General features: G+C 41.0%; 1 protein-coding gene across 4 annotated transcripts in view; it reads left to right on the forward strand.

Annotated features, from left to right (window-relative positions):
• VWC2 (von Willebrand factor C domain containing 2) overlaps positions 1-6688 on the forward strand; it is a 60295-nt gene extending 53607 nt beyond the window's left edge. For all 4 annotated transcript variants that reach the window (XM_021388914.1, XM_021388911.1, XM_021388913.1 and 1 more), the window contains exon 4: positions 6147-6688. In XM_021388914.1, the coding sequence (XP_021244589.1) occupies positions 6147-6298 (152 nt within the window). In that variant the 3' untranslated portion in view covers positions 6299-6688. The remainder of the gene's footprint in view (positions 1-6146) is intronic.

Below are 14721 nucleotides of genomic sequence, written 5' to 3' on the forward strand. Positions count from 1 at the left end.
AAGTGCTAGAGCTGGCACTGCTGCCCAGAGAAGCTGTGGGTGCCCCATCCCTGGAGGAGCTCAAAGCCAGGTTGGATGGGGCCCAGGGCAGCCTGAGCTGGTGGGGGGCAGCCCTGCCCATGGCAGCGAGGTGGGGCTGGGCGGGCTTTGAGGTCCCTTCTGACCAAAGCCTTTCCATAATTCTGTGATAAACATTTATGTCTGTAGGTTTTCTATGTGATATAAAATCGAGAGTTGCATGAAAATGCCAGCCCAGCTTTGCCATCAGTAGTCAAAACACCCAGTCAAATGTCAGGACACAAGAGGGAGATAGGAACCACTCCCAGGAGAATCACTGTGGCATGGTACAAGTCCGTGGTGTTTCTGCAGCTTGCTCATGGTGTGCATGGCTGCTCCACAGAGCCCAGAAAGGACAGAACAGAACCAGAAGTAGTCAGCAGGGGCTGCGATTACAGAGTTGGCCTCCTCGGTCTGCAGGTGTGGTTGTGGGGAGGTGGGAAGTGTAATGGAGGGCTAGTGGAATGGCACAGAAAATGGGGAATGGCTGGTGTTGCCTCTGCCACTAGAGCTATTTGGGGAACCAAATTTAGGTAGCAGATGGAAGGCAGAAGGCAATGAAAGAAAACTGTTTTACCCTGCATACAAGAGCTGTGGATCTCCTTGCCACCACGTGTGGTAGAAGCTTTTATGGATTCACCAGGGTTTTGGAGAGGCTAATTGTAGAGAAATCCATTAATGACTACTGGGCACACAGGAGCCATTTACAGTGCCTCCGATTCAGAGCTCTGGAAACTGGAAGTGTATGTTAGGAATTGTTGCTGCGTGCTTGCTCTGTTCCCATGCACTTTCCTCTGCGCCTTCTGGCTGCTGCAGGTATAATGTTCTTCTCAACCCTTCCAGGACAAGTACAGGCTATGTCTTTCATGTTCTAACTGTTGGGAATCTCTTTGTTAAATTTGAAAAGTGAAAAAAAAAGAGAGAAAGAAACAGAGAGGAGCTATGCTAAATGTTGAGGTTATGTCATTTAGAAAGTGCTCTGATACCACAGTGATGAATGTAATGTAACTGTCAGCGTAGATGGGTCCGCTATCAGATACCTTGAAAGTGACCTGTTTGTCTGCTGCAAGGAGCTATTAAAAGGGCAGCTGTTAGGGAGTTCAGTATGAAACCAAAGCCCAGAGCAGTCTTACATCAAAGTATTATATTGCAGAGGTTGTCACTGCAGTTCTAATTGGCTAAAATTTGCCATGACTTATTCTCCAGGCAGACAAATTAACTTGCAGTTCAACAGATTCCATTGTCCATAATTTGGTTTAATACCTGATGAAAACAGTTGATTAAAACACGATTTACAGGGTTACTATGTCTGACTTGTATTTTTGAACTAATAGGAACATGTGCCTATGCAAAAGCAGGGGCGGGCTGCAGGGAAAATAGACACAACTCTGTAGAGTGCAGCTGTGGTTTTGTGGAAGGAGAGGAGGAGGAGAAGCTTCAGAGAGTCTCTGGCAAGGTTGTCAAGGTTACAGATACTGTTGCTTCTGTAGGTGAGTGGCTTGAGCATTCTCTGTTGATAATTGGTATCGGCTGTTTTCTTCTGAGATAACAGAATTTGCATTTTAATTGAATTGTTGCATTTATCAACACTAAAGCATAAAACATAAGTCACTGGAAGCTTTGCAAAATATCAGCATAAGGAATTTGGGGGAAAAAAAAGAGAGTACAATTGTTGCATTTACCCAGATAATATTTGTAAACTTTTTAAAATATGTAAGAAATGAGACTCCAGTTATGAACTCTCCATGAATTAACCACCAGATAGGCTCTCCTGATTGATTACACCCCAGCACAAATGCTGCTTTGGAAGCTGAGATTCACCATTTCAAACATTTCAAGCACTCCAATCTGGTGCTCAGTGTGACAACGCAAGGCTTGCAGGCAGTTCTCTGCTTTGAGGCATTGCTGAGACCGCAGCAGCTATGCTTTAGCCCTGGGAAAGAAATCTCCACTGCTACCAGCATGGTATGGCTCAAACAGAGTCTGACAGCATCAGGACATACTTTAGGAAAACAAATGATGTCGTGGTAGATTTCAAACTGTGCTTGGAATTGGTACAATATGTCATATTGAATTTTCTGCCAGATTTAAGAGTGATACGGCGAGATCTTAATCCACTGTGAAGATGTGCTGTGCACTGGCTTCCTTGGAGCTATTATAAACATATTCAGTTGGGGATGTGGCCCAGGAGGTTTGTGCTGTAGATGAAATGGGCTCCAACAAGCCACTGCTGCTCTAGGAGGAGCAGATGTGAGGGTCGCGCAGCGGTGTCACTGCAGGTCGGCATAGGGAGCAGGCAGCCTGCTTTGTAGGTGACAGAGAGGAGATGCATTCTGCACCACCCTTGCACCAGTAACTTCCAGACCGAAAACGCACCAACGCTTCAGCATGAGAGCAGCCCCCGCTTACTTTGAAATGCTTTTCATGTGCGAAGTGAGATAATTTGGCGAACTATTTAAGAACTCACAAAACATCTTGCCCTTTGTGACAGGAAGCTGTATATCCCACTAAATCTATATGAACTGCCCAATTTTAAGTAAAGCAGAAGTTCCTGCAAATGCCATGCCTTCGGGGCAGCATATCCACTCTGCGTTGGGAGGAGACACCTGTCTCGATTTCTCATTTTCCCCTCCTAGGCAGGAGAATGGCATTGGTCGCTGGTTTGTTTGCACCATCCCCAAGATGGGCAGCTCCCCGCACCCTGCTGCCTTCCCTGTGACACAGGGGCAGGAGAGGCTGGGGCAGGAGAAGATGTCTTAGGATCTGGAGGAACGATAAAAGGAGAGCTGGGGAGTTGTTTCCAGTGTTGGACACCGTACTGTGCTGGCATTGACCTGCAGGGTCTTGCTGTAATACAGTCAGTTCAGCCTCTTCATTGGTGACCTTACCTGTCACATTAAGCAGAATATTGTGCACGCACAAAGAAAAAGACGAGGCAGGGATGCCAGCTGACTATTGCCAGTCTTAGTACTAGGTAGGATTTGCAGTTACATTAATGATGGGTACAAATGCAGAATAATAAAATGGCCAATTTTCTGTAGGACAGTTGCATGAGATTTGCTCAACAACATGCTTTGTTGCTGTCATTTGTTTTTTCTCAAGCAGATGGCTGTTGCCATTCTATACGTTTCCCAGCGAGAAGCGTAGTTTAGAAGTTTCGGGTGAACTTGTTCTCTTTACATTTAATAACTTTCTGATTTAAGAAAGATCAGTCACGCACAGCAGTGAAGCACTGCTGGTAGTGAATAGAGGCGTTTGCACTCTGAATTCTAGTGAATTGCATTGTATTGTGTGTGTTGCACAGTTTTTACTTTGTTCTCTGGCTGGTTTTTATAACCAAGTGTAGCCTGTAATATTGATTTTTCCAGAATGAAATAAATCCTGTACATGGGGATGTCATCACATATGTTTTTCGTATGCCTTTTAAGTAGTGGTTGAATTTGAAGTGATTTTGCAGGTCTCATGGAGAATTTCTCCATGGAAAGTGGATTCTACTTTTAATATTTAAACTCTTCATAACATGCAGCTTTGTACATCAAGAAGCTATTACGAGCCGGTATGTAAAACATTCAGGTAGCTTTTTCTAAAGTGAGGATGGACCCATCTTGGGATGAAAGCTTATTATGCACCAGAGGAATAGTGCATTTAACTGATACAGAATTATACAGCTTACCGTGGAAATCTCTCAAAATTCCATGGAGGATGGCATAGTCAGTAACTTTGCTTTATCTCAGTTGCGAGCATGACACTGCCCCATGTGCAAAGGTACTCAGCAGCTCATCCTTCCCCTATGCTGCTCAAGTCCTCTCTCCTGCTTTGTCTGCCCCAGGGACATTGCAGGGACAGGTTGAGAGATGGGCAAACACAAAAGCACCACAGTAACGTTAGGGTAGCAATGCAGGTAACTTTACATGAGATGTGTGGAGAAAGACTTCGGGGTCCTGGTGGATGAAAAGCTGGACATGAGCCCACAGTGTGCACTTTCAGCCCAGAAGGCCAACAGTATCCTGGGCTGCATCAAATGAGGGGTTGCCAGCAGGGAGAGGGAGGTGATTGTCACCCCTCTGCTCTACTTCCTGAGATCCCACCTGTAGCACTGTATCCAAGTCTGGGGTCCCCAGCACAAGGAGGACATGGAGCTGTTGAAGTGGGTCCAAAGGAGGGCCACAAAGATGACCAAAGGGCTGGAGTACCTCTCTAATGGTGAAAGATTGAGGGAGTTGGGCTTATTCAGCATGAAGAAGAGAAGGCTGCAGAGGGATCTCACTGCAGCCTTCCAGTACTGAAAGGAGGCTTATAAACAGGAAAGAGATCGACTTTTTACACAGTTTGATAGTGACAGGACGAGGGGTAATGGTTTTAAACTAAAAGAGAGGAGATTTGAATTAGATGTTAGGAGGCAATTCTTCACTCAGAGGATGGTGAGGTGCTGACACAGGCTGCCCAGAGAAGCTGTGGTGCCCCATCCCTGGAGGCGCTCAAGGCCACGGTGGATGGGGCCCTGGGCAGCTTGAGCTGGTGGGGGGAAGCCTTATACTCATGGCAGGGGGGATTTGAACTGGTTGTTTTTTTAGATGTCTTCCAAACGAAGCCTTCTGTGATTCTTTGATTCTATGGACTGCACTGAACTCTGTGTTTGCTGTCTATTCTGTGTCCAGAACCTTGAACAGACAAGAAGCCACTCAAAATTACCAGAGAAGCCACGTGTCAGAGGTATTTGTCAACAGACAGATCTAAAACAAAATAGTGGCTTTAATATTCTGAGAGTTAATGGGCCACAACTTGCGGAACCCAATTTCTGCACATCCTGCAGGTCTTTTCAAGAGGGGTAACTCTGCAGTGAGGAAGGGCCTTCACTGTTGTCAGTCTGACAACTGCCTTTCAGGCTGCTGCATCAGTGCATGAATGCACAGTCTGAACCAAAGATAAAACTATTAAATTTGATCTGTGAACTATTTGAGTTGTGCTTTAAAATATGGAGCTAGCACCTACCTCATTTTCAGAGAAAATGCTCTAAAAGTGTGTGGCTTAGTTCCTACAGCAGATTTCTAGGGGTGGAATATTGAACCTCACCTACAATCTATTTACTTGCGTTGCAAACAGGCTGGCAGTTTTCTGTCAGAATTTCAGCTGCTTCAGAATATCAGAATGTATCAGTCCCACGCTGCACATCCCAGCTGGTGGGTGGTGGCACGCAGTGCTGCAGGATAACCAGCCTCTGCCCCAGCAGCAGTTTTGTGCACTCAGTGAATAGCGGGCCCAGCCATGCTGAGAACATAAGTAACAGAGGTGATTGGTAGGGTTTAGTGCTGCTTTATAAATGTGTGTGGATATTCAAGGCAGATATAGATACTTCTTTTTAACGGAGCTGTAGGTAATGCAGCATGTGCCGCCTTCTGCAGCAGAGAGATGTGAGGATGTCACCTTTTGAAGGAATCAGATTAGTCCTGTGAACTTTGTGCTGATGGCTTGTTCTCCTGCCTCATCCTTGGAAATGAAGTCATTTCAATGTACTACAAAAAGGAGCGTTTGTAGACTTGCTGACTTATAAAAAATGGAATACTTCATTCTGTACATGAAAAGAGACTTTACTCAGAAGAGGCTGGTGCTTCTGCATCCTGGAATTTCTCATAACATGAAAAAGAAACTAATCTGACACTTTGACTACTACACAAAATGCAATCTATGTTTCCAGTGGCGAATTAATCACATTTACAATCTGCTCCCTAATAGCACTTCTCCGTCATTGACGACCAGGTTTTTCTTTTGCTTAAATCTGTTTTCTACAGTCTGACCAGTCTGTGCCTATCACAGCTGAGTGTTCACACAAGGGATGCATCTCACCTCCACTTGCAGAGGGCAGGCAGCCCTTGCTGAAACCAGAAGAAAATCAGAATCTGGCCAGTTTAGAAGGCAGCCCTCCTTTCCTCCTTGCCTCTTTTATGTGATGTGCACGATGATCCTGTTTGTTAACTGTGCCCCGTGTTACTGACTTTGTGTTAGATTTTCAGTGCTCGAGACTAAAACTGAGCTGTGCTGGATTACGGTGTGCCGTGGGTATCACGTAACAAACTCTTTCCTTTTTTTAGGCCCGAACTGCTTTGCAGAAACCACTGTCATTCCTGCAGGCCGAGAGGTGAAAACTGACGAATGCACTATATGTCACTGTACTTACGAAGAAGGCACGTGGAGAATTGAACGACAAGCTATGTGCACTAGACATGAATGCAAACAAATCTAGGAGATGTACCAGTCCAAGAACTTTCATGGTTTTTATAAACTATCTCACAGCAGTGAGCACCGTGGATGACCCAGGGAAATCTGAATGAGAAGATTCTGGTGAGGAGCAAATCGACTATCGATACTTTCTTTTTCAGTCACGTAATTCTGCAAGGCGAAGAAGTGCGTGTATTTAAAAAGTTTGGACATAAGAATACTTGTCTTAATAAATGTGTTATTTTCACAGTGAGTACACTAAAATACACTCTATAAAATATTCTATGTATTTCTATAATACCATTATAGAGCTTAAAAATAAATGTTTTATATAGACAATACAGATTAAAGTACTGTATCGTTGCCTGTCCTGCTGTGTACATGCACCATAACTAAACATTACATTTCTATTCTAGTTTTATCATGGTAGAGTTTTCTTTGGGTTCTTGTGTTTGGTATTTTTTTTCCATTTGTTTATTTTCAGTTTAATGGACCAGGAAGGAGTCAGGATATGATAAAACTTTGACATCCACACTGTTGGAAAAAAATGTAGTCCAGTATGCTTTCAAAGAACATGCTCAATTATGCACTTATGAGTATTGCTGTAATATAAAAGTGAGTCAGTTTCTTTTCTTAGCTGCACTGGTGAAAGTCTGCTGGTCTGCAACTGAGATCACTTGGAGCAGTGAGTAATACAAAACTGGTCTCTCTTATCTGTTTTTATAAAACTTTAGACAAAATCAGTTCCTAATATGAAGTTCAAACATAACACGTAACAGCAGGGCAGATCCCTCTTTGACATAAACAATACAACACTGCTGTATCGTTCCACTTTCCTGGTGGAAACAGGGTAAGTCAGTGGGTGGCATCATCAATGTAACGCGCAGTAGATGTGGAGAAGTGTGGATGGGCAGTGGCTGCACACACACGTCCTTGGGCAGGAGAGCACCATCCCCTAGACCCTGCTGTTTCCACCTTGCTGGTGTTTGTTTGGCTTTCTGATTCATCTCAGTCTTTCTGGCTGTCTGCACAGGCTCTGTAACACTGTGGGTAGATGAGAAATGTTTTGAGCCAGCTCTTTGAATCCATCAAAGGATTTATAGCACAGAAGCTGACCCCAGACACACATGGAGTGAATCACATCTCCCTGCTTCTGGCACTTACAGCCTTTGTTTAGATCCATGTTGTTTTAATTTAGCTTATCTCCAACTCCTGGATTGCATCTGCTTTGAATACCTGCTAAGACAGTAGCTCAAGAGAACACAAACAAGGGCTTACTTTAAGCTTTTCCTAGAAAAAAACTTAATGAATAAATATTAAAAAATGAATAATATTGCTTTATTCCCATTTACTCCTTGCTACTTATCGCCATGCAGTAACCTGGTTTCCAGGTTTGGATCCATACGAAGTGTGATTTTCTGGTACTGGTGAAGACCATGGAAGTTTTGCCTGAGACTTTAGTTGATTACAGTTATCTCCTCCAGTCTGTGTTTTGAGTGCGTGTCTATCTATGGCTGGCATTTATTTTCCCCAGTGATGGAATGGGAAAAGAGGAGTGACAGAAATGAAGAAACCCTCTCTTGTACAGACAGTCCTGTGACAGTCAGGCACGGCCTACTCATAGAACAGTTGGAGAGGGGAAGACATTATTGGTTCGAATAGTTTAAATCACTCAAAAATCCAGTAAATAGCTTCCACTGAAGTGGATGTGCATGTATGTAAACACTGTACTGAGAATGCCATCCTCCAGTTGCTTGAATTCCTAGCAGGGATGCAAGAAGTATTATACCCGGCTTGTCACTAACAGCTGCTGGCAGCAGAGGGTGACACAGACTGCAGATTTATTTTGTTTCCTGGAGGAGGGGAGGAAGTGTTTTGTTTCTCATTTGTCGCTTCTCCCCCACTGAAGCTCTTGTTAAGCTTTATAGTCTTTCCTTGGGTTTGAATTTACATTGGTTTGGGAAGTTCTCTTTCTTGAAGTATTGATAACAAGGTTAAAGGCTATTCTAGTGTGTCTTTCTAGTGTAACTTTTATGACTGTTTTCTACTGCATTTTTTTTTTTTCAAATGATTTTTTTCATCTCTCAGTCCTGGCACCAACATATTCGTGTAATCTTTAGTTTAGCAATAGGTTGGTCCGTTCTCATTTGATACGGATTTTCCTGGGCAAATTCATCTTGATAGAGAGCTCTGTGGATTATTTCTTGAAGACTATATTTTGAGATATAACCTGTCTTTCTTTTTGAGATATAATCTTCAAATCCGTTAAGATGCAATTTTTTTTATTTTTTTTATGTAGTGAGATAGGAGTCATAATAAGCTTTGGACTTTCTTCATGCCAGTGTCACTGGCCGTGTCCAGCTTTGTCTTCTAGTATTACTATGAGAGCTTTCTGGCCATTCCCTGAGGATGGGCAGATGGGCTGAGTGACCCCTTGGGCAGATGTCAGCAGCCTCACCCAGGTGTAGAACCAAGGTGTACAGGCATTTTGTTGTTATCCCAGGAGGCAGGCAGCACCACACAGCAGCTCGTTTAACCCACACACCTCGCCCCCATCTGTCCCCAGTGGGACAGAGAAGAGAAAATGAAAGAGCAAAAGCAAGGGAATGAGAACTGGAAGAAAAAAAAAGTGAGAAAACAAGTGATGAAAAGGCAATCACTCACTGCCTCCCATAGGTAGGTTGATTCCTAGCCATTCTTGAACAAGAAACGATTAATGTACCTAAATATCACTCTGCTCTCTTTTATTGCTAAGTATGGTGTTATATGGTGTGGAGTATCTCTTTGGTTAGTGTGGGTCATCTGCGTGGTGGTGACTCTACGCAACCTCTTGTACACCTCCAATTTATTCAATGGGGAAGCAGATTAAGAAACAGAGAAGGCCCTGATGCTGTGCAAGGTCTGTTCAGCAACAGCTAAAACACCAGTGTTATCAGCATCATTTTGGTTACAAACCTAAAACACAGCACCATACAGGCTGCTATGAAGAATAACTCCATCCAAGCCAGAGCCAGTATCCAGTAATACCATCAGCAACCCCAGCACAGAGGCAAATGACCCTTAGAGTCAAACTCCCGGGAGATGATCGCACCAAGCAGCACATGGGCCTTTGCAGTGGAGTTGGAGAGCTATTTCCATCCTGATACATAATGTTATTTCACATAGACGTGCTTAAAACAGAAACTTTCCTCTGTTTATAGAAATGGAAAATGAAAATGTGGAAATTAAAAGTTTTTTTTAAAAAACAGCCAATACAGAATGCAGTTAGAGACCATTCACCTTTAAGCAAATTTAATCTCTAAGCAAAAAAAACCAGCTTCTGTGCTGGCCATGTGTATTTTTCTAAATGTCATGGTTTGGTCAAGTAATACATCTATATCTATATATATCTAACCTTAAAAAATAAGTGTAAAGCCATCAGCATCACTTCCAGTGAACCAAATTCCAGAGAACACTGGCTGACCTACTCAGACATGTTCCTCTGACAGCCAAAAAAAGAAACCAACACCAGAAAATACTGAAAACGAAAATAAAGACTTGGTGTCTCTCAACAGTCAATTTACGTGCTATTGAGAATTCTACATTTATTTATTAAATCAAGCAAGTACAGTGTACATTAGCAAAGTAAAAAGCTCAGTTATAAATAAGTAATTGCTACAAAATAATGCTAACTAATAGTGGGTTTTGTCTGTTGGGTATATTAACTTAAAGGTAGCATAGGTGAAGCCTACTTACCTGTTTTTAGCTCCAATGCAAACACTATTATCCAAAAGTAATACCTCCTATTTTATGATACTGACCCATGACATCAGAGATGAATGTTGGTGGTATAGCAGTAGAGGTTGAACCTTCCCACCAATATTATGTTCCATTTTGTTGCCATGTGACAGAAGGCAGCAGAGGGGCAGTCTGACAAAATGGCATCTCACATGGAAGTGTGGATGAAGCAAAAGTGTGTCACTGAATTCCTCCATACAGAAATAATGGCACCCATTGATGTTTGTTGATGCTTGCCAAACTTTTATAGAGATCAAACACAGTGAGCACAGTGAGGTGGTAGGTGTTGAATTTCAGCAGTGGTGACAGTGACATGAAAGACAAGCCACATTCCGGACAGCCATACACAGCTGTCACACTGCAAAATGAAGAGCATCTCAATTAGTTCATCCTCACCGACTGGTAGATTATGACAAGGGAACTGTGCACAGAGCACACTGGAAATGATGGTGGCAATGTTGGAATCCTACAAATGAAAGCTCACAAAGGAACAGAAGGAACATCGTATGCATGTTTATGAGGGCCAACTGAACCAATACAAGGCTGAAGGTGGCAGAGTCCTGGATCGCATCATTACAGGTGATGAGATGTGGTCGCTACTATAAGCCTGGATCAAAATGCCAGTTTTGGAGTGGCAACATGTGACTTCCCCATTGAAAAATAAGCTCAGGATGCAGCCCTCAGCAGGTAAAGTGATGTGCACTCTATCTTGGGATAAGAAAAGCATGATCCTTCTGGATTTCATGGAACCCAGTGGAAGCATCAACACTGACTGCTACATTGTCACACTGACTAAACTGAAGGCTTAAACTTCAAGAGTCAGGCCAGAGAAGATCATAGAATTGCTCAGGTTGGAAAAGACCTTCAAGATCATCAAGTCCAACCACAACCTAACCATACTACCCTAACTCTAACAACCCACCGCTAAATCATGTCCCTGAGCACCACATCCAAACAGTTTTTAGACAGATGCAGGGAAGATGACAACCTCTCTCTTGCAACACGGTAATGCCAGGCCCCATACCAGTTTGAAGCACGTGGAGCACATTCCCCATCTTGGCTGGATTGTCCTACCACACCCACTGTATAGTCTGAATTTGGCGCCTTCTGACTTCGATCTGCTCAGGCTGATGAAAGATGAACAGCGTGGGCAACATTCTGCTAGCAATGACACCATCACAGTAGCTGTGAAACAGTGGGTCGCCTCCACTGGTGAGGCTTTCAGACTCTTGTTCATCACCGGCAAAAATGCTTAGCGAATGGTGGTGACTATGGTGAAAAACAGTGTTTTGTAGCTGAGCATTTGGTCTATCAAATAGTTTTATTGTGCTCCTTGTATCTGCTGTAGTCTCCATGGAAATAAACAGGATGCATTGCTTTTGGAGTGACCTATGTACGTATCCTGCACATGAGGAGTTTTACAACTTTGCAGGTGGTTGTGTCTATAAAAGCTGTACTCTGGGATACGCTGATAGCTCATTAATAATTTTGTATTTGAACTCTGTTCCTTGAAAAATGAATATTCTATTCAGATGCTCTTGTGTAGCTGCATTGGCATGAGTATGAGATTTCTGCTTCTACTTCTATTGCTTCTGCTTATTTCCCAGTTGAAGTAATGCCAAATTAATTCTTGTTTTGGCTTTGTCCATTTTTGTAGGAGTGTACAGTACATTCATTTGGCTTCAAACCTGTGTAAGTAGGTACCTGAAGAGATAATATTCTAGATGGTTTCGGGTAATTATAAAATTGCAGTTAGTGTGCAACAGTAATATTGTTACTCATTTAAAACTCAAGAGGGAAGGGCGATTATTCACCTAAATACTTACGCAAGCTTTTAAAGGGAAAATGGAATAAAAAAGGAAAGATAAGAGATACGAAATGGAGAAACTGAGCATTACAGCAGGAATGTAAAAAAAGGAAAAACAGACACACAATGTCATAAAGGTGTTTTACAGGGATATTTTCAAAGCATATCTTACGGAAAGTAAATGGGAAATATATTTGGGCATAAACTGAAATCTACGAAATTCCATTTGGAAATGATAAAAAAAAATGCTTATTGTAAAAGGAGACTGATTACTGGAAGAGATTGCCCTGACATGTTGCAGAGTCTTTGTCCATGAAGATGTTCAAAACCCTGAGTAGCCTGCTCTAGCTGGCCCTCGTAAGAGTTGGACAAGATTGAAAACGGAAAGCCATACTGAGATGAAGTTTAATTAAGCTCCTTAGTACAAATAAAAAGATATGATGAAAGGTTCTCTCACTTTGGAAAACAATCTTCTGTTTTCTTATGGTGTAATATAAACTGTACTCTCAAGATTTGGAATATTTGATGTTACTTTTGATGGTAACTTTAGTATTTAAACTTGGATAGCTCCCTAATAGTTAGGAGGCTTTGAAAGATACAGGAAAAATCCAAACCTGTATGCCATTTATCAGTTACAGACAAGTAAAAATTTTGTATTAATTAATCAGTAATAGAAAAACATTTTCCTAATAAGCAGCACAAAAGCTAATGTTTAAAAACAATCAATCAACTCTCAACTTACCAGAAATATTTGTTATATTTATATTAAGTTCATTTGGGACTATTAGCTAATAGTAATCCTACTTCTGTAACACACAGTGGTTTCCTGCTTCCAAAAAAATCATGAATTTTAGGAAATACACAGCATAAAAGAGGCTTTTGTTGAAAATTATATAATAACGAATAGGAAGTTAGTCTTGTTGAAGTATTTATTTACAATGTATCCACGGTAAATGTCAAGTTTGCCACCTAGACTTACCAATAATCTTCTTGTCAATGTAGAACTCAGGAAGTTAGCCTGCTTCGTGTTTCTTTGGTAAAAAGGGAAAAATACCACCTATAACACTAAACGTTCCTGTTCCAGCAAAACACAGAGTACTGCTGAGGATTTTTTAAGCAGAGATTGTAACTTGCTGCAAAGAGGTGAATTTATGAAAAGCTTTGAAAATAGGAATGCAGATATCAGTCCATAGAAAGTGGGGAAAAACAGCAAACTTAAAGAAGATCTAACGTCATGAAATAAAAATAAGTTTAACATGCAATTAATTTTGATAGTAGAAAAACAAGGAAAACCTTTTTCCTTGGCTACATGTACAAAGAAATTTCTTTCTTCTGGCTCCAACCATATAAGAGCATAAACTTTAGATGAGACAGCAAGCGGAAATTAGAAGTCCAGTTTAATATTGTTAACTGAGATCAGGATTTGTTTCACATAATATATATATATATAATAAAGCATCTGTACTTGACTGCAATCAGTGAATGAGAGAGAACATTTGCAAAGGTTGAAGTGCTTTTTTTCACAACAGACAAAATCAAAGGCAAAACTTTATAACCACTTACTTTTCTTTTTCCAGTATGTCATAAAGGGCGTGCAAACTTTGTGAATTAAAATGAATTTTGCTATCAAAAGGACCAATATATATCATTTCAGAACTCTGCTAATATGCATATAAATGCCTAGAGAAGAAAGTCAGTATTTTAGTGTGTTTAATACCCCAATTAAATGCACATAAGTTTTATTATTCTCCCTCATAGTACAGATACAATAGTATACATGCTTTTAATTATTGGAATGGTTGGAAATTGCCAACCAGAGCTTTTTGGTTTTGATACACAATAGAAACATAGACATATAAAAATGTAAAAATACTGTTTAATTTATATTTCTATTGCCTTAAAAAAGCTGCATTCATTTCAGAGGGTAATTCTCAAACTTATTTGCTACCCATACTGTAGGAAGCTCTGTGTGCTTTTATTACTTGTTAGGTTGTGGGTTTTTTTACCAAAAGAAATTCCATATTTTTGCAAGGTGATACTGCATAATATGCTTTCTCTTTAGCCACTGATACTTCAAACTAATGCTAACTAATTTAGTGCTGTCATGATTGGGAAATTATGAAGATAACATAAGGATGTGCAGTACTCCAACCAAATGTAATGACTCCTCTCATTTGCAGTCCATTTATTTCTTATTACCAAATGAAAATAAGGACTGGGTAGCCTTCAGTCATTCTATGGATTACTGTTAAACAGAGCTGGATTTCCTAACTAACTGCTAAATGTTTTTTTAACGCGCTCTTTCTCATCTGTTTTCAAATGGCATTTGATAAAAATAGCTATTTTATATGTACTGCTAGTTATGCTGTTTATACTAATGTTCAAACAATAAGCCATGTCATGTTTAAAAATTACATCTTAGAAGTAGTACAGTATTTTTTTAAGTCCTTTACTGAGAAAAAAATTACGTGAAGATGTACATTTTTAGACCTGATGTTCATACTTGTGCTTCAAAACACAATTACATGCAAACCCCGTTTTTCAGATGGCAAAGGGCTAAAAAATGACCTACACACATCTAGCTCATGGTCATGCAGCTAAGAGTGAGAATGTAAAAAAAGGATGTAAAACAGAATTCTGTTACACAGTACCAATTTAAATGAGGCTACTAATGAGTAATAACAACAAGGATTGTTTTAAGCCATCGACTTAATAATTCCTGACACTCTTACAAAAGTAAAGAATGAGTGTCATAAAAATCATCTTGATATTTTTGTTATTGTTTGTTTTCTTCAGGTAAAAGCAGAAGTGTTATGCTGAAACTGGTATCTTTAAAGGTAGAGCAGATGCATGACCTAAGTGGA

The sequence above is a fragment of the Numida meleagris genome, chromosome 2 (assembly GCF_002078875.1).
Source record: "Numida meleagris isolate 19003 breed g44 Domestic line chromosome 2, NumMel1.0, whole genome shotgun sequence".
NCBI classification, from domain to species: domain Eukaryota; kingdom Metazoa; phylum Chordata; class Aves; order Galliformes; family Numididae; genus Numida; species Numida meleagris.